The sequence below is a fragment of the Brassica oleracea genome, chromosome C2, assembly GCF_000695525.1.
Source record: "Brassica oleracea var. oleracea cultivar TO1000 chromosome C2, BOL, whole genome shotgun sequence".
Classification (NCBI taxonomy): domain Eukaryota; kingdom Viridiplantae; phylum Streptophyta; class Magnoliopsida; order Brassicales; family Brassicaceae; genus Brassica; species Brassica oleracea.
The window spans coordinates 21900400-21927931 of NC_027749.1; the positions used below are offsets into that span (position 1 = coordinate 21900400).

At 37.1% G+C, this 27532-nt stretch overlaps 4 protein-coding genes and 1 long non-coding RNA gene across 11 annotated transcripts; 1 reads left to right on the plus strand and 4 right to left on the minus strand.

Annotated features, from left to right (window-relative positions):
• Window positions 1–1927: 1927 nt before the first annotated feature.
• Window positions 1928–2822, minus strand: LOC106325422. Its single transcript, XR_001266902.1, has 2 exons — window positions 2657–2822; window positions 1928–2376 (listed from the first exon to the last, which is right to left on the minus strand). It is a non-coding gene; the product is annotated as an uncharacterized LOC106325422 (long non-coding RNA).
• A 1062-nt stretch (window positions 2823–3884) lies between these two features.
• LOC106323697 lies at window positions 3885–4277 on the plus strand. Its single transcript, XM_013761780.1, has one exon. The coding sequence runs from the start codon at window positions 3885–3887 to the stop codon at window positions 4275–4277; it is 393 nt and encodes a 130-aa protein (XP_013617234.1).
• A 289-nt stretch (window positions 4278–4566) lies between these two features.
• LOC106322929 (threonine synthase 2, chloroplastic) lies at window positions 4567–6537 on the minus strand. The gene is made up of 2 exons (XM_013761084.1): window positions 5914–6537; window positions 4567–5527 (listed from the first exon to the last, which is right to left on the minus strand). The coding sequence occupies exons 1-2, from the start codon at window positions 6505–6507 to the stop codon at window positions 4583–4585; spliced, it is 1539 nt and encodes a 512-aa protein (XP_013616538.1). The 5' UTR covers window positions 6508–6537; the 3' UTR covers window positions 4567–4582.
• Window positions 6538–13693: 7156 nt separating this feature from the next.
• On the minus strand, window positions 13694–15838 carry LOC106320111 (nuclear transcription factor Y subunit A-3-like). 7 transcript variants are annotated; one of them, XM_013758513.1, is made up of 5 exons: window positions 15454–15838; window positions 14960–15214; window positions 14619–14785; window positions 14361–14531; window positions 13694–14286 (listed from the first exon to the last, which is right to left on the minus strand). In XM_013758513.1, the coding sequence occupies exons 2-5, from the start codon at window positions 15207–15209 to the stop codon at window positions 13915–13917; spliced, it is 960 nt and encodes a 319-aa protein (XP_013613967.1). In that variant the 5' UTR covers window positions 15210–15214; window positions 15454–15838; the 3' UTR covers window positions 13694–13914. The 7 variants fall into 7 exon arrangements, with proteins under 7 accessions (XP_013613967.1, XP_013613950.1, XP_013613958.1 ...); XM_013758496.1 differs by having other exon boundaries at window positions 14960–15233; XM_013758504.1 differs by having other exon boundaries at window positions 15442–15838.
• A 9812-nt stretch (window positions 15839–25650) lies between these two features.
• On the minus strand, window positions 25651–26712 carry LOC106323699 (disease resistance protein RPP4-like). Its single transcript, XM_013761781.1, has 4 exons — window positions 26519–26712; window positions 26208–26417; window positions 26086–26143; window positions 25651–25980 (listed from the first exon to the last, which is right to left on the minus strand). The coding sequence occupies exons 1-4, from the start codon at window positions 26710–26712 to the stop codon at window positions 25651–25653; spliced, it is 792 nt and encodes a 263-aa protein (XP_013617235.1).
• Between the last annotated feature and the right edge of the window lie 820 nt (window positions 26713–27532).

The window sequence follows — 27532 nt, forward strand, 5'->3', positions numbered from 1 at the left end:
TCAAACAATCATCAAAGATAATTCAAGGTTTTAATCTAGCAACCTAAGCCTCAGATACATCAAAATCAATCAATCAAAACAGTCGGATCAATATAGGTTTTTGATATTTCAGATTTTCAAAACATAATAAAGGAAACGGATCATATAATTTAGATTTACGGCTTCAATGCCCTTACTGATCAATCAATGTTCTAGCAACCCTAACAGCCATTGATCTATCAACTTAACAGAAAAACAATCTAACCAAAACTTAGTTCCATATGTTAGGATTTCTATTATCCTAGATTAGGGTTTTTCAAATTTTAATGGTTCAGATCTTTATCAATCAACCAAATTCAGTGTAGGTTCTTTTAATTTTACCTTTAGAAACTTATGGAGTGTAGATTTGGACCACAAAAGAGAGAAGGAGGCCGCGAGCTGATCGTTCTTCGAGTCGGGTCGCGGACTGGCTGCTTGCTTGGTCGGATCACGAACAGGGAAGAATGAGAACGTCTGGTTTACTTGATCACGTCTAGAAAGAGCTAACTTCAAGAGAGAGAGAGCTCGGATTTGGGTTAGGAAAACAATTAGGGTTCCAAAGCAAATCGGTGATGCATACTGTAGCAGAGCGTGACGGCGCATCAGTGATCAGATCGACAAGCGGTTTGCAGCGTTTGATTCATCTCAGCAAGAACTTCAATTTGATATATTGCTCGTCGTCTGGGTCCTCACGGTTTGGGAGAACGATCTCTTTGAAGTTCCACCGGAATTAAGGTTTTGTGATATTCGGGTGAGTTTAAGGAATTTCGTGGGGGCTTAGGGTTAGAGGCTATCGTGCTGATAACATGTTATAAAAGAGATGTTGTGTAAGCTTATTATTACTCATGACCAGAGGTCTATATTTATACAAGTATTAGACCGTCTTATTTAGACCGTCATAAGAGAAAAGGAAATCCTATTCCTAATAAGAATAGGAAATAGTACTTATCCTAAATACATATGGAAAATGATAAACATCAAGTATAGATAAATGTAAACTCTCATTCGCCTAGGTCATTAGCGAATGGGCCAGATGGATAGTTGATGGGCCGGACGGTTTGGGCCTGATATAAGTCGATCACCACTTGGTTTATAACAACATGTGATTTCTAAGATTCACATATTTCCTCTTCTGAAACCGAAAATTTGTGTACAAAGTAATTAATAGTTTATCTTCAGTTTTTTCACAATATTATAACTAAAGTCGAAAAAATAATTTGATAATAGATCCGAATATTTAAAATCATCTGCTTTTGCGTAAAGGTATTTTTGGGAATTTGAATTTTTTTTATAATCTCTGTTGCATATTTTATTTTTAATCACACAATTAACAATTAATGATTAATCTGCATGATTTTTTCCATCCAACCGATGTTTCAGTATAAAGAAGGTTTAATTCTTGATAGTTATAATGTTCATGTATAACTATTTTCATATATATTATCTCTTGTTATTGTTCGAGTTTCAAAGTTGAGATATTTTGAAATCATAAGAAAAGTTTGACTCATACAATCAAGTTATTTAATTAATTTTACTGATGTAGGGAAAAAATCATATAAGCTTTACACTACTTTAACCAATATCCATGATTTGAACGTAAGCTGATGATGATCCTAAAATGTTCTTTTGATAATAATAGACTTTCGCTGGATCATGTTTTTTTTTTACTGGTATAACATTTGTGAACCTGCTTGAGTTCTTCTGGGTGGTTGATACCATATTCCATGATCATCTCAACCACTGCATCTCTAAAATCCTTTTGAGGATCGAGTCAGTTATTTCACTACTGCAAAGCCTTCCCTTCTCATTCCTCCATCTACTGCTTCCATCAAAAGTTCGAGCTCTCCGTCAGAAATAGCTCTAACTCCACATTTTATAGATGCTCTTGATGAAAACTCTAACCTTGATGTTTTTTTTTGTTCCAACCTGTTTAGAGTGGGATTTCTTCTACTGGCCAGCCTTTAGTTTCGCTTCTTGTAATTTTATTTCCTTGATATTTTTCCACATATCTTCTCTAATGTAGCTTCATGGACATGTCCTCCTCCGCGTAATTATTTGATATCTTTGGCTTTTGTTGGAGAAACTGTTGGTCACGTCTCTCGCATCTCTTCTTATCTTTATTCATAAGAATCCTTGGCTTCTGATTTGGATTTTGATCTCCATGTGGATCCACTCGCTCTCAGATCCATTTTTCCAGCCTGGGAATCTAAATCAGAAGAAAACATTAAATGAACATAAACTAAATTCAAAGAAGTATGAACATAAAAATCACATTCAGTTTAGTTAACATCTGTATCTTGACTCTCTGTCGTGTTGCCACTCAATTCTCTTGTCAAATCTCCACTCCAAAGTTCTTTCCTGATAAGCAAAATCAAAAGAAAACATTAAACCAAACTAAAATGGACATGGTTACTAACCCTCATCAAATCTCCTTACGGATTCACTATCTGAATCAAGACTCTGTCTCAAACCCAGAGCTCTAAATTAGAGAATAACAATTATAAGAATCTAAAATCAAATGAAGCATGATGAAGGACACATGTAAAAATTATTGTTTACCGGATGAGTAGAATCTGAGAACATGGAAGGACGTATGTGATCACAATAAAAACAGATGAATTTCATGGGTTAGTCATACCTTTTTATAGTTGAAGATCCAGAGGGAGGAAGTCATTGGAGATGTTATTGTTACTGAGAGCGCTTTAAAGATGACGCTTCAATCCAGACTGATTCCGTAACGTTCGAAGGTTTTGGTCGCCGGTGAAATGAAGAGATGAAGAACTTCGACGATGGTTAGGGGCCGAGTTAACCTCGACGATGGTTAGGGGCCGAGTTTAGAAAAGTATTTAACTCTTGACTCTACATATGGGCTTCATTTGATTTCAAAACAGGCCCGTAACAAATAACACTTAGAGCATATGTCGAGCCCAAATAAAAAATGATCAGAAACGAAACTCGTTGAGTTTAAAATTTTGACACGTGTGAGCACCAGGTTGAACGACTTTCTGACCTGGATCCTAAGTGGCAGCACATTTATATATATATATATATATATATAGATTGCTACCGGCTTGTTTTTTTAATTACATGTAGTTATATTCAAAATACATGCATAAAATAGTAACATGTTGCTAACGATGTAATGTGATGAGCAACTCGATACAAAATAAAACAAACAGAGGATGCAATGTATGATAGGCCTGAATGTTATAAATTACTTGTTGTACAACATTTAATCCATTTAAATGTAATGGTAGGGCCAAAAACCGAAAGACAATAATGCTATTAATGAAAATTTTAGTTTGTTCATAAAATTAAGGACAATTTTGGAAAACTGAAGTATTTCATTAAGGGTATAAAATGGGAATGAACATTTTTTAATGGTATTGATTGATACTCCCTCCGGATACGAATGTAAGATGTTCTATTTTTTTATCTTGTATACAAATGTATGATGTTTTGAGATATAATTAATACATTTATTTTTAAAATTTAAACATAAATTAAAAAGTAAAATTATGAGTGGTGAAACTTTATTGATATAATCAAAAAGTAACAACTAAAATATTGTATTTATTGTTTCTTAATATGGGTGTAAAACCTTAAACATCTTATATTTAAATCCAGAGGGGGTATAACTTAAGCAGTAGTCTAGGGTTAACGCCTCTCAAACCTAAACAATCGCTATTCCCATTTTCTCCATGAGAAATCTCGGCAAGAAATCTGCCACTGAAGGTGAAGCACCTCCTGCTGGTGGTGTTAAGGCCACGAAGCCTTTGAAGAAAGCTAAAAGAGAGCCTGAAGATGATGATGATTTGGAGACCAAAACAAATCTGAAGAAGCAGAAGAAAGAGGGGACTGAGACGATGGAAGGATTGGCTGATCGTCTTCAGCGGATTGAATCAAAAGTTGATACGTTGGCGACAAAGGTGGATCTATTGATCTCAGTGAAGGGTAAGAGAGTTCATGTCAAGAAGTCTATAAAGGCCAAGGCAGAGATCAGTTCCTCTGAGGATGAATTATCTTCTTCTGATGAGGATTCTAAGGACAAATCTGTCGCAAGTGTCAAGGTGGCTGCTAAAGTTTCTTCTTCATCCGAATCAGATGACGAGGAAAGTGATCAAGGTGAAAAAGTTGAGCAGAGAATGGCTAATGCAGATATAAAGATTGGCGTTGTTAGCAATAGTGGCCGTTGGCCTTTTGGAGGTCGTTTTTCAGGTGGTCGTTGTGGCGGTCTGGGGCGTTGTGGCCGCTGTTAAGGTTTTGTTGGTGGCGGAAGAGACAGGTCTCTGCAAGTAATAAAGCTCTTCTCTAGCTATTTATGACAGAATCATGTTAGAACTATTAAGAGTAGACGAGCACTGCTCTAGCTATGTGGTGTTGTTAAACTCTCCTTGAAACTTGTTGTTTTTAACTTGTGATACAATGCAACAATTTTTATTAGTTAAGTTATTTTCATTAAGTTCCTCTAATTATGTAAGCAAATTTCATAGGGACATGAACCTGCCCTAGAGACAAGAATTGTTCCGGAAGAAACACACTTGAAACCAAAACATATTTTAATTCACCATTTAGACTCATTGTTCTTAAGATACTCCTTAAGAACATCCATAACCGAACCAAACTCTGCCTTAACCTTAACCGGTGGGTTGGCCAACCTACAAGCCATCTCTTGTATGTTCTTTGAATGATAATCGATCTTGCTCTGCGTAAACTTCAACCCATGAGCTGTACTCACCACCACCGTCCGATCATTAGCTTCTATAACTCCAGCTTTCCTCAACTTCATCAGAGCCGTCAACGCAACACCAGTGTGTGGACATATAAACATACCAGTCGAATCAGCAAGAGCCGTTGCATCCATCAGCTCCTCTTCAGTAGCTTCCTCAACGATCCCATTAGACTTCTTCAAAGCATACACAGCTCTATCTATCGAGACGGGATCACCTATCTGGATAGCGGAAGCAAACGTTGTGTCTGCTTTCATCGGGTTAAAGTCTTGATCAAACCCTGACTTGTAATGCAAGTAAAGCGGGTTTGCGTTGGCAGCTTGAGCACACACAAGCCTAGGGATCCTATCAACAAGCCCTAGCTCTTTACACATGTGGAACCCTTTGTAAAACGCGTAGATGTTACCGAGGTTTCCTCCGGGGACGATGACCCAGTCTGGGACTTCCCAGTTGAACTGCTGCAAGATCTCAATCGCCGCCGTCTTTTGACCTTCGAGACGGAGGCTGTTGAGAGAGTTGGCTAAGTAGATAGGGAGCTCCGCCGTGACTTCTCGGATCAGATGCATGCACCCGTCGAAGTCTGTGTCGAGGCTTAGCACAAACGCTCCGTTTGCGATAGGTTGCACGAGCTGAGCCGTGGAGATTTTGTCCGCCGGTAAGAAGACGATGGAGGGGATTCCTGCGGCGGCGCAGTAAGCTGAGAGAGCGGCGGATGTATCTCCCGTGGATGCGCATCCCACTCCGACGACTGGTTTGTTCATTTTCCGGAGACGGTTCACCTGACAAACAACAAGAAACATCCAAAATATTTCAAATCATGAGTTATCATATTTTATCCCAAAAACTCAAATTATCCAATATTTTCTTTTCAGTAAAAGAACAAGAACCTTCATGCTAAGATTATGTTCGGTTAATTTGATCTTTGGTTCGGTTAGGTTCCAAGAAATCTAATTTGGTTCTAGTTTGGTTGTTGTTTTGGATAATTTTGACTAATTCAAATTTTCGAAGAAAATATTAGATAGTTTGAGCTTTTTTGGATTAAAAAATCAGATAATTTAAATTTTGGGTATTTTGATTTATAAATAATATTAAAAAAATATTATGATATTTCAAAATAAAATATTATTAATATTTTAATGTATATAAAATGTATTTTTTAGTTAACCTGAGAAACAAGAACAGTCATGCCAAGATCTTTGAACGAGCCCGTGTGGCTGATACCACAGTGTTTCACCCAGAGATCGTTCATCTGAAGGTACTGTTTCCCGAACCTCTCGGCCCAGAAGAGGTTTGAGTTTCCTTCAAAGGCGGAAACGATGTCGTCGTCGTTGATCTCGGGAAGAACCCACTCTTTCTTTGACCAGACGCCTGATCCGTATGGCCAAGTGGTTTTACCGACGCGTGAGTCGAAGAGGTTACGCCAGAATGCTCCGTCGTAGCGTTTCAGGGCAGCGAAGTCGTGCTGGACGTCGAGGAGGCCGCCGGACTGGGAGCGGTAGACGATCTCGTCGAGGGAGTAGGACTCAGTGGAGAGCGGCGGAGCGTCGAAGGGGACGTAGCGTGCGGAGAGATTTTGGAGCTGAGGACGGCGGCGAGCCTCGTCGCGGATGTTCTCATCGGAGCGGCGGTGTTTCTGTGGCGGAGCAGCGGGAGAGGGAGTGGTTGGGGAGGTGCATCGGACGGTGGAGTGAGGTTTGAAGGAGGTTTTAGAGTGGGAAGGAAAGTAGGTGGCGGAGTGGAGAAGAGAGAAGGAAGCCATGATGAAAGAGAATGTAGACAGTAAAGTACAGAGACACTGAAACTGATTGGAGAGAAGAATGTTGACACTTTAGTGGTCAGAAACTATTTTATTTATAAACATAAAGTATTAAATATATTCATTCACTATTCAATTATACTTAAATGCTTTATCATTCCAAATTCTAGAAAATCAATTATTCAGATGTTTATTTTATGTACATGATTACTGATTTTTTTTTTGAGAAAACATGATTACTGATTTTTCTAAAAGTTACGTGGTACCTTTTGTAGTGTAATAGGCACTAAACACAAATGGATCTTTAAACATTCATGAATCATATTATATATGAGAATTAGATTGTTACAGATCAGAAAAACACTAAGGTTTAAAAATTGTACGATCTTATTCATCTATCATGATGCGTATTTATAAAATAATATTGAGTAAAATACTGATTTATATTTTATAAGATGATTAGTTAGTTCATCAATGGTTAAGCATTCCTCAATAGAGGATTATACTCTTATGAGAAAAATTGAAGACATCCTCATGAATACAAGAATTATTGTGAGTTCGTGCCTTCTTAATCAAGTAACTATATATGAAGATAAGATTGTGAGTGTAATGGTTTGTATGTCATAATCCAGATTCAAGAATCAATAGTGTGTGCTTGTGATTTGTATATTAAAAGCATAGAAAGCATTAATGATATAATTTTGAAGTGTACCTATTGGTATGATCAATTATCAAAATTGATAGTGATGGCACCTTTTCCTTTTCAATAAAAAACACTATGTAGGTTGTCGTTTTCTCCACAGAATCTTGTAATACGGATTGGGTCAAAGATACAGTAAATGAACAAGTCATGTGAAATTAGCTTACAAGTTACAATATAAACGATGTAATTTTTGCTGTGATTTTGAGCTTTTGATAGTGGCCTGATTAACCATTAGGGTTCTTTTTCTCGTGTGCTTTGTTATGCAACTCGCGTCTTTCTTTGTTTGCTTTGCTAAAAAACTCGGATAATAATATAATATTGGATTGGTTCTTGTTTAGTCTGTGAATCTACTTATTTGACTCTTCAATCTGTTCTATGTGGTTTATCTTGGCTCGCTAGAATGAGTAGTCCACAGCCATTTCCTTAGCTACTGCATCTCTAATGGGTGTTTAAGGTACGTTTTTCAATCAAAGTTGCTTTCACATCTTCATTGTAGAGACGGGTTAAGACTGGACTTACAATACAGACGCAGGTTTTGGGTTTAAGTACACATGGAGAATGTTTCGAACCAACGAAAATGGATCTTGCTTCTTACATATACAAACATTGTGGTGGGCTGGCTAACATAAGGTGGGAAATGTTCTTGTATATCATTTTTTGTCCTTGTATCGTGTTGTGACATTACTTGAAAATCATAAAATCCACTGAACTAGTGTTTGGTGGTTTATCATGTATATGTTTTCAAGATGATTTTACCACTGTTCATGAAATTTAGCATCTCTAGGTAAAAAATAAAAGTACTCGAGCGAGGGTGGAAACTGTGATAAAGAATCGTGCACAAGAAGAGGTCACGTGCTTAATCTCTTCTCTTACACACACTAACTCTTCTGCTGCTGCCTGCTGCTACTTTCCTTCCAAACTCCGCCCAATAGTCCCAACGATATGGACACCAACCCCATCTTAATTCATATCACCAAAGCGGGTGATCCATTTTCTCTCTCCTCAGTTTGGTATGAAGGATTATCTCAGCCGTTCATTTTGACTAGTTACCTAATTCATCTCTCTCCCGTTGATCCTATAGTACATCATTTTGACAGTTTCTCTTTTGTATTTATCCTTAGTCGTGATTGACACATTTTACCTGCTAGCATCTGCTTTTATGCAGACCTTCCTTAAAAAAATGCGTGATTTAAAAGATCTTAAATTAAAGTTAAAAAAGTTAGAACATGGTGATCATTTTCTGTCCCATGTTGCAAGAGGAATGCCTTAGGAAAAAATCATGTAATATTTTTTTATCCGTATCCAAACAACACATGGAATCGAAAACCTACTAATTTTCTTTGGTTAGGCCTAGTAACCAATAACTTCCGTGCGATTCGGTTAAACGAACTGGAATATATAAGCCAGCTAGATACTAGGTGATAGCTATAACGGAATCTCAATTTCGTGTTTATCTACAAAAATAAAACGGAACCCTAGTCTGTACTAGCTCGATAACAGTATAAACTGTAAAAAGGTCGCATTGTCGTGCTCTCTTGCCATTACTCTCTTCTCTCTCTCTCTCTCTGAAATATATATATTTATATCTGGTAGCTTCTGCATCAGTAACACGAGAACGTATTGAGGAGAATCTCGCATCATCAAGACCAAATAGGAATTTATGAACACGAGAATCTTCTTGTTCCTTCTCGATATCGGCAGCTGCGTCGCAGGTACAAGGTCGAGATGTCTTAAGGTTCTGTATCTCTTCCCATAACTTCGTCATTCGGCCATAATATTCAAGGACATATTGTCCATCTTGCTTGCAGTTGGTGATTGCATCTTGAAGTTGATGCACTCTTGTCCCATTCTTAAGAGAGAAGGGGAATCGGAGAGTTTCCCAAAGTTTATTAGCTTCAAGAACAAACAAACCTTTGCATCTATTGATGTTTTGATCAATCCAACAATTATCGAATTCACAGCTAACCATCGAGAGAAATCCGGCTCAGATTCAGGTTTTGGTACCGTCCTGTCAATGAAGCCGGTTTTCTGCTTCGCCTGAAGCGAGTTTCGGAGTTCTGTCGATCATTCTATTGAGCATAACAGATGTGATAAGGGCCCCCGGATTATCCGAGGGATTAAGGTAGTATGGCAACGGAGCATTGATAGCAGGTGTAGTCACCGTAATAGTAGTAGGATTGACCGTGGACGATTATCGTCAGACATAATTAATAGTAGTTTAAAAGTATATGTTTGAGAAAAAAATATTAGGTCATAGTTTGTAAGATCTTAGCTCTGATAAGATGAAACATATTGTGAAATCGTATGTTTATTGATACAATATGCTGATGAGTATATAACTATATATACAAAATAAGAAGTTCCCAATCTAACTAGTAAAGGTTACATATATCTAGTCCCACAATAATAGAGAAATCATATTAGTATGTTTATCCCTTTACTCTCTTTCCGGCAAAGGATACGAATTTGTTGGTGAGATTATCTTACGATGATCAATCTGTTCTGTTTTCGAATCGTTCAAAGATGTTAGATCCGAATAGTCTTCTTCCTGATCGTTTCCCATCAAAGACGTGGTTCCACAAGCGCAAAAAAAAATGCCATCGTCTCTTGGTTTGATGATACTGATCTCCTTCTGAAACCCTTTCGTTTTCCGTTTTAAATTTTCTTTCCCTTTATAGAAAGTTTTGATCTTTCCTAAATATGTTGGAGCTGATGGAGTTAAAGGGTTGTACAGAGGGTCTGGGGTGGAGTTGGGTGTGTTATGTTTGTAAGAAAAAAAAAGATAATGGTAACATGGTTAAACCAGACTCTAAAATGGTTATGGCTATTCAAGGAGTTAGTGCTGCGATTGCTGGGAGTGTTTCTGCTTTGATCACAATGCCACTGGACACTATCAAGACGAGGTTGCAGGTTCTTGATGGGGAAGATAGTAGTAGTTATTAGTAATAACAACAACAACTGGAGGCGTCGACCGAGTATAAGAAACTTGGTTAAGGAAGGTGGATGGACATCTTGTTACAGAGGATTGGGACCAAGATGTGCTTCAGTGTCAATGTCTGCAACCACTATGATCACTACCTACGAGTTCTTGAAACGGCTTTCTGCTAAGAACCATGACGGGTTTTGCTCTAAATCATAGTGTTAACAGCTGAGAAAACCATGTAGAATGTTCTTGTCTTGCTGTTCTGCTTTCTCTTTTGTTTCCAGTCATAAGATGTTAGGAGTGTGTTAAGACCATCCGCAACGCTGTTACTCTTGGCTTGATAACCGAGGTAAGGTTTTTAAATTATTTTATTATTTTTCTCTTTTTTTTTAGCTAAAAAAAAGAAAGGAAAGAGCCAATCGCGGGATCCCACGTGGCGGTGGGACCCGCGCACAGTAACAAGTCTGATCCTTAACTAAGGATTAATTTGACACAAACTCTTAAATTTCGTGGGTCCCACATATTATTATAATACTTTTTTGTTAAGGATTTTTTGCTAAGGATTTTCATTGAACTTGATTCATTCAGCTGTTTCTAAATAAAAGAAAAATGTTATTTTCCGGTTTGGGATTGAATTGGATTGGTTCACTATAACCGTGGTATTAGACCGGTATGGCCTGCAAGACTTACATTTGGTAAATGGGCATCATATGGCATACATACTCTTACATCAATAAACAGACACATGACAAGATTTGTTTTGGCTAAGAATTCATGAATCACTTGCTTACAGGTTTGATTGGTGACTATATAATTGAAAATGCTGTCTTTTGTTTTTAATTTTTTATCCAAGTAAAATGGTTCATTTGTTAGCTTTTGAGGAACACAAATGTGTATCTGTCACATAAGTCAAATGTATTTTGGAGCAGAATCTTACGTTTCTTCTTACCTTTTTTTTTTTTTCCCACCTGGTTTCATTAAAAACTTTGAAAGATACAAAGGTGAATTACCGAGCCGGCGGAATAATAGGAACATCCCCGGAAGCTAAGCCCATACAGGGAAACAAGAACCCAAACAACGGGCAACATACTAACATCATGAACTTAAATTAAAAAACCTACACTTCTTTTGAGAAACCCATAAGCAAACTACCATAGATAAAGAACAGAGACTTAATAGTCTATGATTAGCCGGAATTCTTGCAACGCAACACATATGACAACTTCAATCAGAGCAGAAACCTCATCTGAACCACCTGTTCACGATGACAACAACGAACCTCTTCGACAAACTCAAGACAACAACCAGGATGAAACAACACCCACCGAGCACTTACTCAACCGCACCATAAGCTGGAAGCCTCCATGCTTCAACCTCTTTATATTGCTTTAACCAAACAAAGCCACGAGGAAGACAAAGACCAAAGGAAGACCCAGAAAAAACACTATTGCAAAGGGCGGGAGACAGTCTCCTTCAAACCACAGAGACTAATAGATGTTCAGAAACAACCTATTTCTCAAGAACCACAACCAACAACTGCTCACGACGCATCACCACGTTACTGCAACACCGTTGCCGAATCAAAGACCAACTAAGACAAGCTCAAAAACCATGAGATATTAACAGGATTTCAATCCCTTGGCCAGAGGTACACACAGCAGATGGAGGGACAACGGAACGGAACTGAAGAGAGCAGATGGAGGGACAACGGAACGGAACTGAAGAGCTCTCACAACCACTGTGGACAAAACACGGGCGGATCTGGAACCCTAAAAAAACAAATCTGAAAACTAGAACAAATCTGCAAAATCAAGAAACCCAGATCTACAAAGGAATTAATAACAAATCTGCATACAGACCACAGATCTGTCATCAAAGAGCCTTAATCGAGGTTAACAATAGCATATACATGCCATCATGAACCAACGAGAGAACACACAAAAGGAGATGCAAGGTTGAGTAGAAAGGAACGACAACAACTAACGAGACTGCTCCGACGGCGACGCTGAGGGCGCGCCACCGCCGGAACCACCACGATTCAACCGGAGGAGAAAATGAACTTAAGAGAGAAGGGAGGGAACTCTCTGGTTTCTAATCTTTTTACGTTTCTTCTTACCTTATCAAAGTAGTTTATCAAAGTAGTTTATTCTTTCTTGAATAATTTGTAGAGACGGCTTTGATATTTTATTCATGAAAGTGTTGAAGAGATGGTATTATTTTCAAGTATCTTAAGTGATGAAATGAGACTCATAGTAGAATATTTCAACCTACATATATTCTTAATTAAAGGAACTGTATACAGAATAAGAAATGATCTTATATATAAACTAGATTGTTCATTAAAAATATATATATATATATCTCAAACATTGTCAACTAAATTGTAAAATATCCAAGAATCCTAATGTCTCTTCGCACTTGCTAATGGAGTGGAAGCAGAATCTTTGTTTATTTATCGTATCTCTTGTATACTAAAACACAAGTCACCTATCAAATCAAATATTGACACATGAAATTTATTTACAAAAAAATAATGCCCATTAAAAAAAAAAAGTTCTGGTCCCGATTTTAAAAACTACAAATACCTAAATTCCTAAATTTTCTCACAATATCACCACTATGTTTAAGATAAAATCACGATCAGAAACTGTTTTATTTTCTATTTACCTTTTAATCTTATTTATTTTACTTTTTTTTAACCTAGATTCTACTCCCTTCTTCATATCTTCATTCTCCTTCTGTCAACTTCTTTTTCTTCTCCTTCTGTCTAGTTCTTCCTCTGAACAGAAACAAATTTCAGACACATTTATTATTACACTTATTTTAATAATTTTTAAATAATTATTTTACATGTTTTCTTATAAAAGAGTGTATTAGAGGATTTTAAAAAGGGCAAATCTCCAAAATAGCACCTTTCTAAGTTTATATCACAAAAATAGCACTCAAAAACTAAAATGACCAAAATAGCACATTTTAAGTTTATCATTTGAAAATTTTAATTTTTTTATTTTTCAAAATTTGAAATCTTATCCCCAAAACCTCATTTCTCAACTCTAAACCCTAAACCCTAAACCATAAACCCTAAACTCTAAACCCTAAACCCTAAACCCTAAATCCTAAACCCCACACTTTAACTCTAAACCCTAAGTTTGTGACTTTTGATAAAACATTAAGTGCTATTTTTGTGACTTTTGACCTTGAGTGCTAATTTGGGAACATAAACTTGATTTAGTGCTATTTTTGTCTTTTTCTCTTTTAAAAACTTTTGTAAGTCTATTATAAAAAAATAACTGTTTTATATACATGTTTAGTTTCATGGTTTTTATTACATTAATTTTAAGTAAATTTATTTTAAGAAGAATTAATTACAAAATAAACACAGATAAAACTGATGAATCAGATATGATATTTCTAGGTGGTATGCAGCTCCAAAATATGTGTTTAAATAAGTTCAATTATTATTAACAAAAAAATAAAACCATTACGATTTTTTTAAAGATAATTTAAATAGCAGAAAAGTTTTCCTACAAGTTCATACATAATCCAGAGACTTCTTCATTACATAAAGCAATTAAAAGTTTATAAGAAAATCAAACTAGTAGTTTACACATAAGTGAAAAAGTGTGTTCCAAAGTGAAGATTTTGGTTGTTGTTGTGATGTCTAACACATACATACATAAAGTGAAATGAAAACAGTAGCAAGTAACAGAACTAGTAGTAGTAGCCAAGGATGACTTCCCCCGTTTGGTGGGAACATGGAAACAGCACCAAATGATCCAATGTCTCAGATATGGACAGAGAAATGGTGCAAGTCCCCACCTCCATGCATGTCATTGGACTGATCATGAACAAGTATAGCTCGGTTAGTCTGAGTTGGGATTGGGAAACCTGAAAACTGGAATTCAGTGTGTCCAAAGACATCAGCGGCGTCGGATACAGATGTGATGTCTGAGCCAGAGGTGGTTGAGCTACGGTCTTTGCTGTGCTGCAGCATATGAGCTTCAAATCTAGACATGTTTGCCTTTTTGCTTTCTTCTTGTTCTTTAGCAGCAGCCTGTTCAGATTCTTGAAGAAGTTTTTTGGTGTTTAGGAATCTTCCACCGGATCCTCTTGGCCTTTTAAGAGCATGAACATGTCGAGACTCATGAAGATACGGCTGTTGCAGTAAGAAAAAGACAGAGATGAGCAAATGAGAAGCTTTTGTTTGTTGTGTTGATAAAATATTGTTACCTTCCTCGCTTTGATTAGTTTGTTCTGAGCCTCAAGCTTGGCACGTTGCTGCCGTCTCCTCATGATTGCGTGATACTGCTTCGCATTGACAAAGACTGGCTCAGTCTCAGTGATCTCCACTGGTAGCGGAACTCGACCAGGAACCATACCCACCATTTGGTGATTGCATGCCTGCAAAAGAGAGTGAAGAGACTTGAGATCTCATGAAAATTATGTCTTGGCAAGGAATAATGAAACTGATTCATTGCATACACTTACTGGTGCCTGTGGAAGATAAGTTGCAGCTAATAAACCACCAAATTGTGGATCAGCATAGTGAAAAGAGAAATTAGCCTGCGTTGGAGCAAAGTGTATACTAGGGAGTCCGGTCATGGAGCCTGGTTTAGGATGAGTTGCAAATCCCTTATGCTGGGTTTCTTCAGATCCTAATCAAACATCATAGAAAGTAATAGAGAAGCTAACATTCTTATGGCAAATAAACATATACCAGCAATCAAGATCAAGTCAAAGCATCAAGCAAGAACCTCATCTTCTCAATTGGAATAGGAAGACAATCATAAACAACAGAACTGAATAAGAACCTAGTGTAAGAAACTGACCTGATTTTGTTGAAAAAGAGATTTGTCTGGAAGGATTATCATCATCACCACTACTAGCAATATCAGTGTAAGACTGACCAGTGGACTGAGTTGAAGATGAATCCTGGTCCTGGAAACTGATTTGCTTTGTGGTATGTTCAGGCCTTGCATCAACCACTTTCATGCTTAGGGGTTCAGCTGGAACCACTCCCCATGAGATGCTAGTGTTCAGGTACGGCAAAGTTGAATCTTTCTTATTCATCTGATGCATAACGTCTAACAAGATGAAGAAAACCTATATCATTCAACCATGATCCAAAGATTAAAACTTTTTAATACACAAAACAAGATCCATTGAAAAAATCAAAAACCTAGAAATAGAAACAAATTGAGATTGAAAGTTCCTAACTTTATACAGTTTTGGGCAAAAAGGCGTTGACTTGAGAAGAAAAGATTAGCAAATCAGTAAACAAGATCAATCACACGCAACGAGAGAGATAAACCAGAGTTCGAACAACGAAAAGGGCAAGACTTGGGAGAGATTAAACATCTAAGCTGATCGAACAAGGGACTAGAGATGCAGGAGATAGGTGGAGTGAAGAGAAACCCTTTTTTGAGAATTAGATGGACCGACGGTGAAGAAGACAGGACACCAGATTAGTTTTGCATGTCTCCTTGTCCGAAGTAAACGCTTCTTGTCTCTTTATATGGAAACTCGGTGAATCAGAGTGTGTGTGTGTCGTGTTGGACTTGTGTGATTCTTTTTCTGGTTCTTGGTCTTCTTCTCTCTCTCTCTCTCTCTCTCTCTCTCTCTCTAGGAAACCACCATCGCCATGGCCACCATTACCACTCCTTGTGGTTCATTATTGTCGTTAAGTGGTTTAATTATTCATTTCAGAGCGCTTAATTATTTAATTGTTTCACTTTTACCCAAACACACAGAATAAAGTCTCTGTGCCTATCCCACTTTCTAGAATCATTTGCCCCCACAAAATTAATAGACAAATGACTTTTTGTTCATTTTATTATTTGACATTTCAGATTCCTAAATTCCCTATAAATAAAAATTGAGAAAATACTAAAATCTTAACCTTAAAAGGCAAATGATAATGTACTGTACTGTATAACTTTTCTCCCATCTTAAGTTTTCGAATATAACTAAGTTTCTTGGCTGTATCATGTCTTCCTAATTAATCTTATCTAGTTTAATTGCGAAGCCAAAAAGTATTAGCTATCTTGGCCACGTTAGCTAAGTTACTTATATTAATCTGTAATTAGCTTTTTTGTTCAAAGTGTGTTGTCGTTTGGAGACTATGAAGCTCTTAAACTTGTGTGAGCCGTCCTTAACTGCATTTGGGTCATTACTTATTGTTTAGTCATCTCCCACCCTCTTCTTATCTCGTAATTAACACGCTCTTTAGAATAAGTTAATTTGGAATCAGATTTCAGTTTTGATCTACAAGTTATAGACTTTGTTGCAACCATTATTTTAATATGGTATAGCAGTTTAAAGAAAGTGTAGGCATGTAAAATGAGAATGGAATAAGGATTTTATTATACTAAAACTTAGGCTGGGCTCTTAATCAAGTACCTAACCTTTTTTTGCAATGAAAGAAAGCTTTAGTGCAAGTCAAGCATAGTCATATGCATCCATTATACTTGGAACAACCAAAACATAATAATTGTTACATCTTGTTTTCTTTCTTTGTGTTTAAACAATTAATTAGGATTTTGATTTATATGTTTATAGGCTTTTGAGCCCTTAATTGATCCATGAGAATTCGGACACATGGGTACCGGAGGAGTGGTCATCATCCCCTAGGGACCAAAATCAAAAGTTAATTACCTTTTCTTTGGTCAAAAATCAAATGAGACCAAGAGGACTTTAATTTAGTATTTGAGAATGTTCAATGTATTACTCTAATTATTTTTTTCAAAATAGTGTAATTTATTATTTTATTTTTTACTCTAAAAAAAATTCATAAATGATTCTCTTTTTATTTAGTTAATAATTATTAGTAGTACCTTCAACTTATAAAAATTTAACAATTAACCCAACTATTTTATATGTACAAAACTTTCATAAAATATATTTTATTTAAATTAAATATTTATTAATAAAAGTACAGTTAGAGCTTTTCTTCTAACTTCAATTGGTGTAATTTTCATCAAATGCAATTTTTCTAATTTAAAAACAAAATTATGCATTAAAAGAACATAAAGAAGATAACAAATATTTTTTTTTGTAATTTAAATTATGTACTTGATCCAAATGTTTGTCCACATATTAAGCTTAACAAGTACAAATGTTATCAATCGAAATGTTGACCCACAAGATAAACAAACTCATGTATTCCGTTTGAACGATACTTGATTCCAAAAACAGTTTACAGAATTATTAAATCACTTTTTTTATATTATATTACATTATATTATAAGTTATTTATGTTTAGTTTTGATTTTTATTAGTTTATGCATCTTTTATGAAAACTATTAAATAATATTTTACGGAGTATTGTATTTATTTTCATATTATTGTATTATTTTAAATATTATTTTAAATATTATTTAACTGTAAAATAAAAATATTCAATATTAAAATGATCATTTCATAAATAAATAAAAATTCAACTCAAAATGGAGTGATCGACAAAATTACTCCATAAATCTTAGCCATCACTTTATTTTGGAGTTGAATATAAAATGGGGTTGGAGAATACTTTACTAAAATAGAGTAGGGATATAGATACTCTTATGTCATGAAAAGAGCAATTGAGAAAGACCACATCCTTCATTTTATCTTGCCTCTTAAGTAATGAGTAGGTGAATGAATCACTCTACAAGATTGCTTCCGTGGAGATGTTTTTTTTTTAAGCAAAGCTTCCGTGGAGATGTTATATTCACTTTCAAGGCGGTAACTGTGAATAAAAATTTCAATGAGTGTTGGTTGAATTGTCATGATGTATTTAAACTTTTCCAGTGTGAGCAAAACTCTTTTGGCTGTCTAAAGTCTATGTGTCTACATCTTTACCGTAAACTAAGGAAGCACAAAGTTCATGAAAACGCAACACACATACAGAACCACAATCTGATAAATCTTTTCAAATAAAAAGCAGAGCACTGCTAATGATTTGCCAAAGCAAACTATTCTCTTTCAATATCTATGAATCCAATCCATTCCAAGATTCAGATTTTATCTATCTCTACTAGTGTCTAAGGCCAGCTTCAATGGCACACCAAAACACCAAATTTGATGTAAATTCATCTTTAATAGAACACTAAAAATTACACCATCTCACTAAATTTGGTGTAGAATGAATAGTGTTACACCAAATTTAGTGTAACACTATTCATCACACCAAATATTTAATATCATATTTTATCATGTTTCATTTAATAATATAGTTCAATTATTATTATTAACTAGTTCAAATATATAACTAAACATAAATATACTGTATTATTTTATTTTTAATTATTTTTACATAATTAAATATTTTTATTTTGTTCAAGTAAGAAATCACTAAATTGTAATATTTTATATTATTAAAAATAAAATATCATAGAAATTTATATTTTATTTTTAATACTATAAATTTTTAATTAGTAGTTTATAAAATATAAAAAATTAATAACATAGGTGGGATAAGATTAAAATGCATATTAAATGTGGAGTAAACACTCAAAACATAAAATAAATATATTATTGTTATGTGTTTTTCATAATTAATACTCCCTCCGTTTCAAAAGATCTATATATGTTTTACATTTTCAATGCATAAATTAATTGCAAATTGTAAACTTCAAAAAACATAATGGTGTTTATAAAGATTTTATTGGTTAAAAGTTGTGGGGAATAGTTGATAACGGAAAATAATGTATTAGTAACTAAAATTTGATATGTTTTCTTAATAAATGTGAAAAACCTAAAATATACATATTTCTGAAACGGAGGGAGTAGTTTGTTTAATATTTATATACAATAAATACATAAAATTACAATATTGTTAAACCAAAAATATAAATATAAATTAATTATATAAATGTAAAATTACAAAATTTTAACAAATATAGTATCTAAGTGAGATAAATAATTATTTATCAATTATAAATAATAAAATTATCGAAACTGAAAAATATTAATAATATGTAATATTATTTTTGGCGTAATATTTGGTGTCATGGTTGGAGATGACAAAAAAAATATCACACAAAAACACCAAATTTGGTGTAATTTGTCATGGTTGAAAATGCACAAAGAAACAGTTCTACTCATTGTTTTGTGTACTTATATCATGTCGAAATCCTATAAATAAACCATTTACGGTTTATGAACACTGTATAAACAGGTTTATGCTTTTCAAGAACTTGTAACAAACAGGGGAGGGTAGTAGTGGAATTAAGACTCTGACCGTTTTCTTTCCCTAGTTACGAACATATATGCTTCTCAAACAGCTATAATAACAAACAAAGAAACCACGAAAGAGCAAAGGCTGAGTTGATTCTTGCGCATTCTGTTTCACATGCCTTGTGACTTGTGTTGTGTCAATGTCACCATAAATTCGGAAGTTATAACAGAAGAAGATGTGATGTGAACCAATCAAAACCCTGAAGACAAGTTCTTGTGAACTTCTATTGTCCCAGTCTCTTGCCTAAGCTATTTGTGTCCAAAGCACACAACCAAGTAAAGATTGCTGAGTGAACTGGAGCACTTTCACTCAACAAGAAAAAGGAAGCTGAGAAGTCTTCTTCTCCAGGTCTGCTTGTTCACCTTCCAGAATCAACCGAGCTCCACACGATTATATCTCCGCGGGGGAACACTTAAACTACTCTGAGAATCGCAGATCGGATTTGAAGCAGTCCTAGTGTTTTTTGACGCCCGGAAGATGACCAGGTGATCTGATTCAACAGCTTCTTGAAAACTACTCTCATCTTGAGAAGGAAAGAAATGAGGTTTAAGTTCCAACCGAATGATCCTGTCAACTTCCCAAATCCAGTTATACAAAAACGGCGAGAACAGCATATGAAGTGGCCTCAAGCAAGACAAACGCATCAAAAGCCATAACTATGGGGGGTGTCAAAATTTGAGGTGTTTCAATTGCTATGTACGTCCCAGTCTCCGGATCACTTGGCACCTCGGTTCCAGGAGAGCAAACATATCTCAGCGACTCCTATTCGTCAAAAGAAGAAAAAGAATGATCAAGTTCATGGTCGTTGAGCAAATGTAGAAGAAGTTAAAAACATACCTCTTTGTCTTAAGAAACTGAGTGATCAAATGCTTATCTTGATTTAAACAGAAGCAATGCCTAATATCAAGGTGTTTTATACAATGATCCAATTCCAAAGAGGAGAAACAGTTTCCAGGGATTCAGAGCCATGTGCGTAGAGATACTTGAGGGGCAATGAACTCCTACCGATTTGAGTTTCTTGCACTTATGGAGGTAGGGAGTTCCCAAAGAGGAAAGTCCCCTGATACTTGAGGGCAATGTCTCAAACTCATGGCTGCTAAGTTCTCCGAATCTGGTATATTCCAGCCTCTTGCAGCCTTGAGTTATCGATTCCTCTAAATTCACTGCATCTGAAAGATCTGGAAGTAGTTCCAGATCTCCAGAGCCTGTCAAGTCTGCTAACCACTGAGCATAATTTAACAAGGAACAGGGAAACAGTTAAAATGTTGTAGTAGTAGTAGTATTAGTAAAAATTACATCAGAAGAATCATTGTAAAGCTTTTACCATGGTTCCTTTCCAAGCTTGTGAGATTGCTGTGACGTGAAATGACATCGACAAGACTTTGTGGATAGAATTGGCGAGGCAATGCTGTCAAGATGAAGGTAATTATGTATCTTCATTCTTCAAATACAGCATGGACTCGATATGCTCAAAGTGCCTGTAAACCTTGAGGAATTTGAGATTGTTGTAAGTTAATTTCCGCATACCCATCTAGATATAACTCAACAGGCATCTTGCACGTGTAGAGCCATGCATCCCACTGATTAGTCGTACTGTGGTATTAACAAAGAAAAGGTTTAGTTGGCATATATACATATGTTATAGGGAGCTTACCCTGTTAAGTCTCAGCACTTCATGAATTTCCCTAGGGTCCCACAAAAATCTTCGTCTCCGCACGGATCCTTGACGCAGAAATTTATCTTGCCGAATACTGCATCTTTATATACCAACCATCTGTTATTTCAATAATTAACTTCTCAGCCAGACTTCTTAGTCCCAAACAACCCTGTATTTCACCATCAACGAGAAGGGTAATGGCACGTTGGAGAAGTTCTCCACTAAAGAGGCATGCTACACGAAGAAAGACTCTCTTATCTGCTTCGTCCAAGACGTCCTTCAAGATCTCCGCTACGTTTGTATGAGGAGTTCTTTCGAATCTGCATAATGCGTCTTCCCACTCTCTTATCTTTAGCCTTCAGAAGAATAAAAACCGTATGCTTAAATGTCGAAGTTTAGATGCTCGGAGTGACAATTTATCCATAACAGTCAGAAGGAGGAACTCCTCCTTCAAACGCTAACTGGTTAAATATCTAAGAGAATCATCAGTGTACAAACACTTAACTTCATATACAGTTCTTACACCATATGAATTGAGTATACATTTCTGAAGAAATCATGGTTTTTTTTTTTTTTTTTTGTTAAATAGGTTGATGGTGATAAATACTTACCAAGTTACAGTATCCTTGCCAGTTATGCTGGCGATCTGGGTAAGAGCTTCTCTCCGAATGGTGACCTTGTTAGCTAGGTACTTGCCCAATGTGAAACTCCCGGTCAGGTCCGATGCCTCACGTGAGAGGGATCCTATAGAAAGTGGGGATGAACGATGTCTGATTCAAGGTAAAAACGAAAGCACCTTTCATATACCCAATTATAGTTATAAGAAAGTGGCGAGAATTGTATATGATAGGAACTCTCGCAAGCAATCACTATACATCCATCAAACCCCAGCAGTTTTGGGTTTGGCCTGGGTAAGTCAATTGTATAGAAGTTTCCAGTCACTATATTATCAAAGTAATTAGGCACCTCGGTTCCAGGAAAGAAAGCTAATCTCGGTGAGTCCTAACAACAAAAAAAAGAGGAAAGAGATAATCAAGTTCGTGCTGTTTGAAGAATACATATGGAGCAAAGGCAAAAAAGCTGAGAGATTTTGGGGGACACAGACCTTGGCATCAAAAGAAGCAGAGGAAGTGCTTCAAGTCTTGGAGGTTTAAATTCAAATCACGGAGAACCCAGCATCTCAGAAGACGAGTTGGCCATCTGTTTATGGATAGAAGAGTTAATATCAGTGTCCATTTACAAAACATTCAGGCTGAGAGGATGCGACTTCTGCGCAAGATGAGGATGCGAGTTAGTGTAGAAAGCCTGAAACTAATGCAGCTTCAACGGAAATCTGAGCTACTGCAACAAATTTTGAAGTTGGAAATGAATCTGGAGAGGGTTGTGATCACCAGGGGTGCTGCAACGTGTTGGCTCAAGGAGGATAAGGGTGGGCCGTTCACATTAAGTTCTGCTTTCTCAGAGTGGGAAAACTTCAGAGACAAGAAGCTGAAGTTGTGTAAGACTTGGTGGTTTAAATTCAAGGATGACATCAAGACTAGTGCTCTACTAAGACAAGACATGCCGTATTTGATGGATCAACTTGTTCCATTGCTTGTAGCAGCTCTGCAAGGACGAAATTTTTTGTTGTTATATGTCTATCTTCAAGTGCAAAGAGTGCAACAAATGTTTCCGCAAACAGCTGTTGTCTCAAGCTTGGAAATGGAATATACAAGGGGAAGGCATGAACTCTTTGCCATTTGGCACCGTTTGAAGAACAAGGTGTGTGGAACAGTCAAGTTATTGCAACATATTGGAGTTGATGAGTAGTTTTCAATATGGCCAGCTTATACATTGCTATTGGTTCTACTGGTATCTTCAGTGATTCAGCTAGAACACAAGTCATGGGAGATGAAGAATAAAATGCAGATTATCATTGACATGATGGTGGGACGTCAGACAACTGCCTTCTCAAGTCTTGATATGAATACAAAAGCTGTGACAACAGGAGGGCACAAACTTTTTGGTATTTGGCACCGTTGGAGAAGCAGAGACTGCATTCCTTGTGCTTTTCGAATAGTTACAACATGGGAGATGCATCTAACGAGCTTGAAAAGTAAAGATGTTTGTTGGGTTTATTCTTTGTTGATCATGACGCCACTACTACAGCGACTTCTAAGTTCTCAGCTTGAGGACAAGCTGCCTCTGAAAGGGGCGGGTATTGATAGGTTCCATACCTTAGACGTTCCAGAAGAAGAAGTCAACATGGCCATTGACTATAAAGTGACGTGGCAGGGAGAGGCAAAGACTCGGTCTCTGTTGGAGGCTTTGCCGTTGAAGCTTTTCTCTTCTATATAACGTAGTCCTCCGTATTACGAGTTCTTCATGCTGAATGATGTTGCAAGTGTGAGACGCCATGAGTCTCCCTTCATCACGATCGCCATGAGATCGTGATTGAATCTTCAGACACGGATCGCCATGAGATCATGATCTGAGATTCACTTATTCAGCTTATCCTTTTATCCTTTCATTTGTAAACGTTGGTTTGGGTTTCAATAAGATCGAGAGTTCTTTACGTATTCGAGATTGATTGTGTTGATACGAGAGTTCCAAGTTACGAACTTATCAGCGATCAGATGTTCATCCTGTTTTAAGCAGAAACAATAGCTAAGATCAAGGTAATGGTTCAAAGGAAACGAAATAGTTTCCAGGGATTCACAGCCATGTGCGTAAAGATACTTGAGGCACAATGGGAACCCTTCTATCGATTTGAGTTTATTGCACTTATTCAGGCAGAGAGTTCTCAGAGAGGAAAGGTCTCAGATGCTAGATGGAAATGCCTCAAAGTCATTGCTGCTAAGATCTACATATGATAGGTTTATAAAATGCCCCAGCTGATCTGAAATGGATTGAATGTTGCAGTTGTCAACCCAAAGCTCACGCAATAGCCACCTGCCCAAATCTTGTTCAGCATGAGATCTTTTGAACAATGATTGGAGGTTCATACAGCCAGAGAGCTTGACTGTCTCCAACTGAACTAATTCTGGCAACTCTTTAAGCCTTCTGCAGTTACAAAGGCTGGCGTCTTAAGAAGTTGATTCATGGTTTCTGGCAAAGTCTCGAAATCGTTGCCGTTCCAGTCCAGCTTCTCTAGGGATTTCAAGGCGCTTACATCATCCGGGATAACTTGGATGTTTAAGTTGATTAGATTTAACTCTTTCAAGCAGGGGAACATGGAAGGCTAAGACAGAGAAAATTTGCACCGTCACTCTTGTAGTTGAACCTGATGATATCTATCGAATCAAATCCGTGGAACTCTGGTGTTGCACCATCACTCTTCATCGATTCAAAATCTTCAAACTCTGACATTGGCAATCCAAGACCACGGAACATTTGTTTGTCATGAAGTGGTTGTTGATGCTCCCTCTTTGTCAAATTCATCAGGTGCTTGTTGCTCAGTTCTAAAACAGAGGTGATCTGCTTTGCCATCAAGCCACAACATCTGAATATGTTTGTTACCTCCAATGGATAGATTTTCAATGGACTCCATTTTTACTTTTTTACCCGAGAAATACAAAGCAATATGACGGCAGCGCCCTGTCAATTCTCTTATAGTGAATTGGTAACTATTGAGCTTATCGCAGTATGAGACATCAAGCTTTGTCAGCCTAGTAAGGTTACTGATGGACTGTGGAATTCTCAGCCTCTTGCAGCCTTGGGTTATTAGTTCCTTTAAATTAACTGCCATTGAAAGATCTGGAAGTTGCTCCAGCATCTCAGAGCCTAACAAGTCCAGTCTTCTCAAGTTTGGTATCCCCTGAGCATAATTCAACAAAGTATAGGGAATTCGTAAGTGTACAGAACCACAAGATGCATGGAATAGGCATTGATCTGTAAGAGCTCTTACCACGGTTTCTTTCCAGAAGCTCCTCAGATTGCTCCGATGTAAAATTACTTCAACAAGGTCTACCGGACGGAATCGGCGAGAGAAAGTGGTCAGGGGAAATGTGTCCCAATGTAGTAACCTTAGCCTCGATGAAAGTAGATATGCATCGTTACTACTGAAATGCAGCTTGGTCTCTGTATGGTCCAAGTGCTTGTATACCTTGAGGAATTTGAGAGTGTCGTGGTGGTATTTTGGATATCCACCCAGACGCAACGCATGAACCATATCACACATGTGTAGCGCCATGCATTCCGTTGGTTCGTTTCTCTGCGGGGTTAGAATGACAAAAGTACGTTAGCATACAAACAAGCTTAGAGCAGCAACCACCAAAGGACAAAAATATATGTTACAGATACTGTAAGGTCTTACGGTAAGACTCTTATCGCATAACGTCCAGAATTAAGCATTGTAAAAATTTCAAAAGAATCCCACAAAACTCTTCATCCGCTGGGCCTCTGGTCGGATTCTTTATTCACAATTGCTTTTGCGGTTTGGACTACTAAAGAATGGATCTTTATATGCTCACCAGTTGTTATTTCAATGAGCGACTTCTCAGCCAACTTTTTTACTCCCAGAAAACCCTGTAGCTCCCCATCATCGAGAAGGGTAGGCGGCACGCCGGAGAGGTTCTTCATCAAAGAGGCACACAACATGAAGAAAAACAATTGTATCTGCTTCCTCTAAGCCATTGTAGCTAATCTTCAAGATCTCCATGACATTTTCAAGGAGCTCTTATAAGTCTACATAACGCATCGTCCCATTCCTTCAAAGATGTCAATCCTCGGAAATGTAAACCGTAAGCTTCAATTGCGGCCGGCAGACCTTGAGCAAGCCAAGACGCTCGGATTGAGAATTTTTCATAAATTTCAGGAGGAACCCCTTCTTCAAAAGCGAACTGGTTAAATATCTTAAGAGCAGCATCAGCATCCAAACACTTAACTTCATATACAATTCTTACTCTGCATGAATTAAGCAAGTCCCTGTCCCGGGTTGTTATGATGATTCGGCTGCCTGGGCCAAACCAGCGGTTGTAGTTAGAGAGGGCATGCACCTGTTTGATGTCATCCACATTATCAAGGACAACAAAGACTACGATTTTCAAACCTTGCCTTAATCTCCTGGGGTCCAAGTTCTACGCTCGACTTCTTAGAGAGACAGAGTGTGGTTGAAAGAAACTTTTTCCGTACATACGAGACGCCATGCTCTCTACAGATCTTCAAAACGTTTTCAAAAAAACAACAAGATGGAAATATCCTTGAAAACCGGTCAAAGAGACACCTTGCGATGGTAGTTTTGCCAATACCTCCCATTCCCCAGATTCCTATCATACGAACCTCATCCTCAGATTCCATACTCAACAGAGGATTCAGTCGTTCCATGTGATCGTCCGTTCCAACAACAAGATCACTGAAAATTACTGGTTGCATAAAATACAACTGGTTTGAAATGCCTTCCACAATATTTTCAATCATCAAGGCCTCGTTTTCACTATCATATGGAAAATTTGCAGAACAATTATGAACGTTTCCAGAGATATTATAATGGTACACTTAAGAACCATCATATATATGTTGGTAGTGAAAACTTACCACGTTGCAGTATTCTTGCCTACTATGCTAGCGATCTGCGTAAGAGCTTCTACCCATTTCTCCAACTTGTTAGCCATTTCTGGGACTTGGTACTTGTCCAATGTGAAACTCCCAGTTTGATGTCTCACATGATATGGATCAACTCCATAGAAAACGGGGAAGACTTTCATCTCCTTCTTCAAGCAAAGATCCATGATTAAAAGGAGTTCTTTGATAGAATCACAAGAGCGAATCTGGATTCTTTGATGGCTGTGCTGAGTTCTGGGGAGATGAAGTCGCTAATCTCAAGCCTTTTGTCATCTTTGAAGGTAACAATGCCCTTGTTGACAAGTTCTTTGTGCAAATGGCTGACATAGTTCTTGCGGGTATCCTCTCCCCGGAAACTGAGGAACACATCGTACTTCCAGGTACGAGACAAAGAAGAGGAAGCCATAGGTCTCTGTGAATCAACTAAGTGGCCAGGGGAGAAAGGTTTGCAGGTTGAAGAAAATCGCAAGATCTAGTAACAACAAATCAATGGTTCAATAAGACCACAGAAGCCACCTGTAGTTACACACTTGCACGTTGTCCATATAAATATACAATGATATCTTGTTCAATAAGACCACACAAGCAATCATGTAGTTACATACTTGCACGTTGCCCTATATAATAATGTCGAATCCATGGTTAGATAAGAACCTTGAAAGTTGAAAGGCATCACAAGGACTCAGTTGCACGTCGTCAATATTAATTTTTTTTAAATCAGTTGACTTTTGAAATGTAATCATCTCTCTCTATAACCTGCATCATTGACTGGCTCCTCCATCTCTCAAAAATGAGGCATCGATCATATCTACACTATCTAAAAATCAATGGAGATTCCTTACTCAGTGTTCCTGAGTTTTAACAAGGAGGACACCGGTAGGACTTTTGTCAGCCTCTGCCGTTAGTTGGATAAAAGACGGATTCGTACTTACATAGACGAAGAGCAGCAGGCGAGAGACAGAAGTGAAACACCCGCCCCTTCCCCAT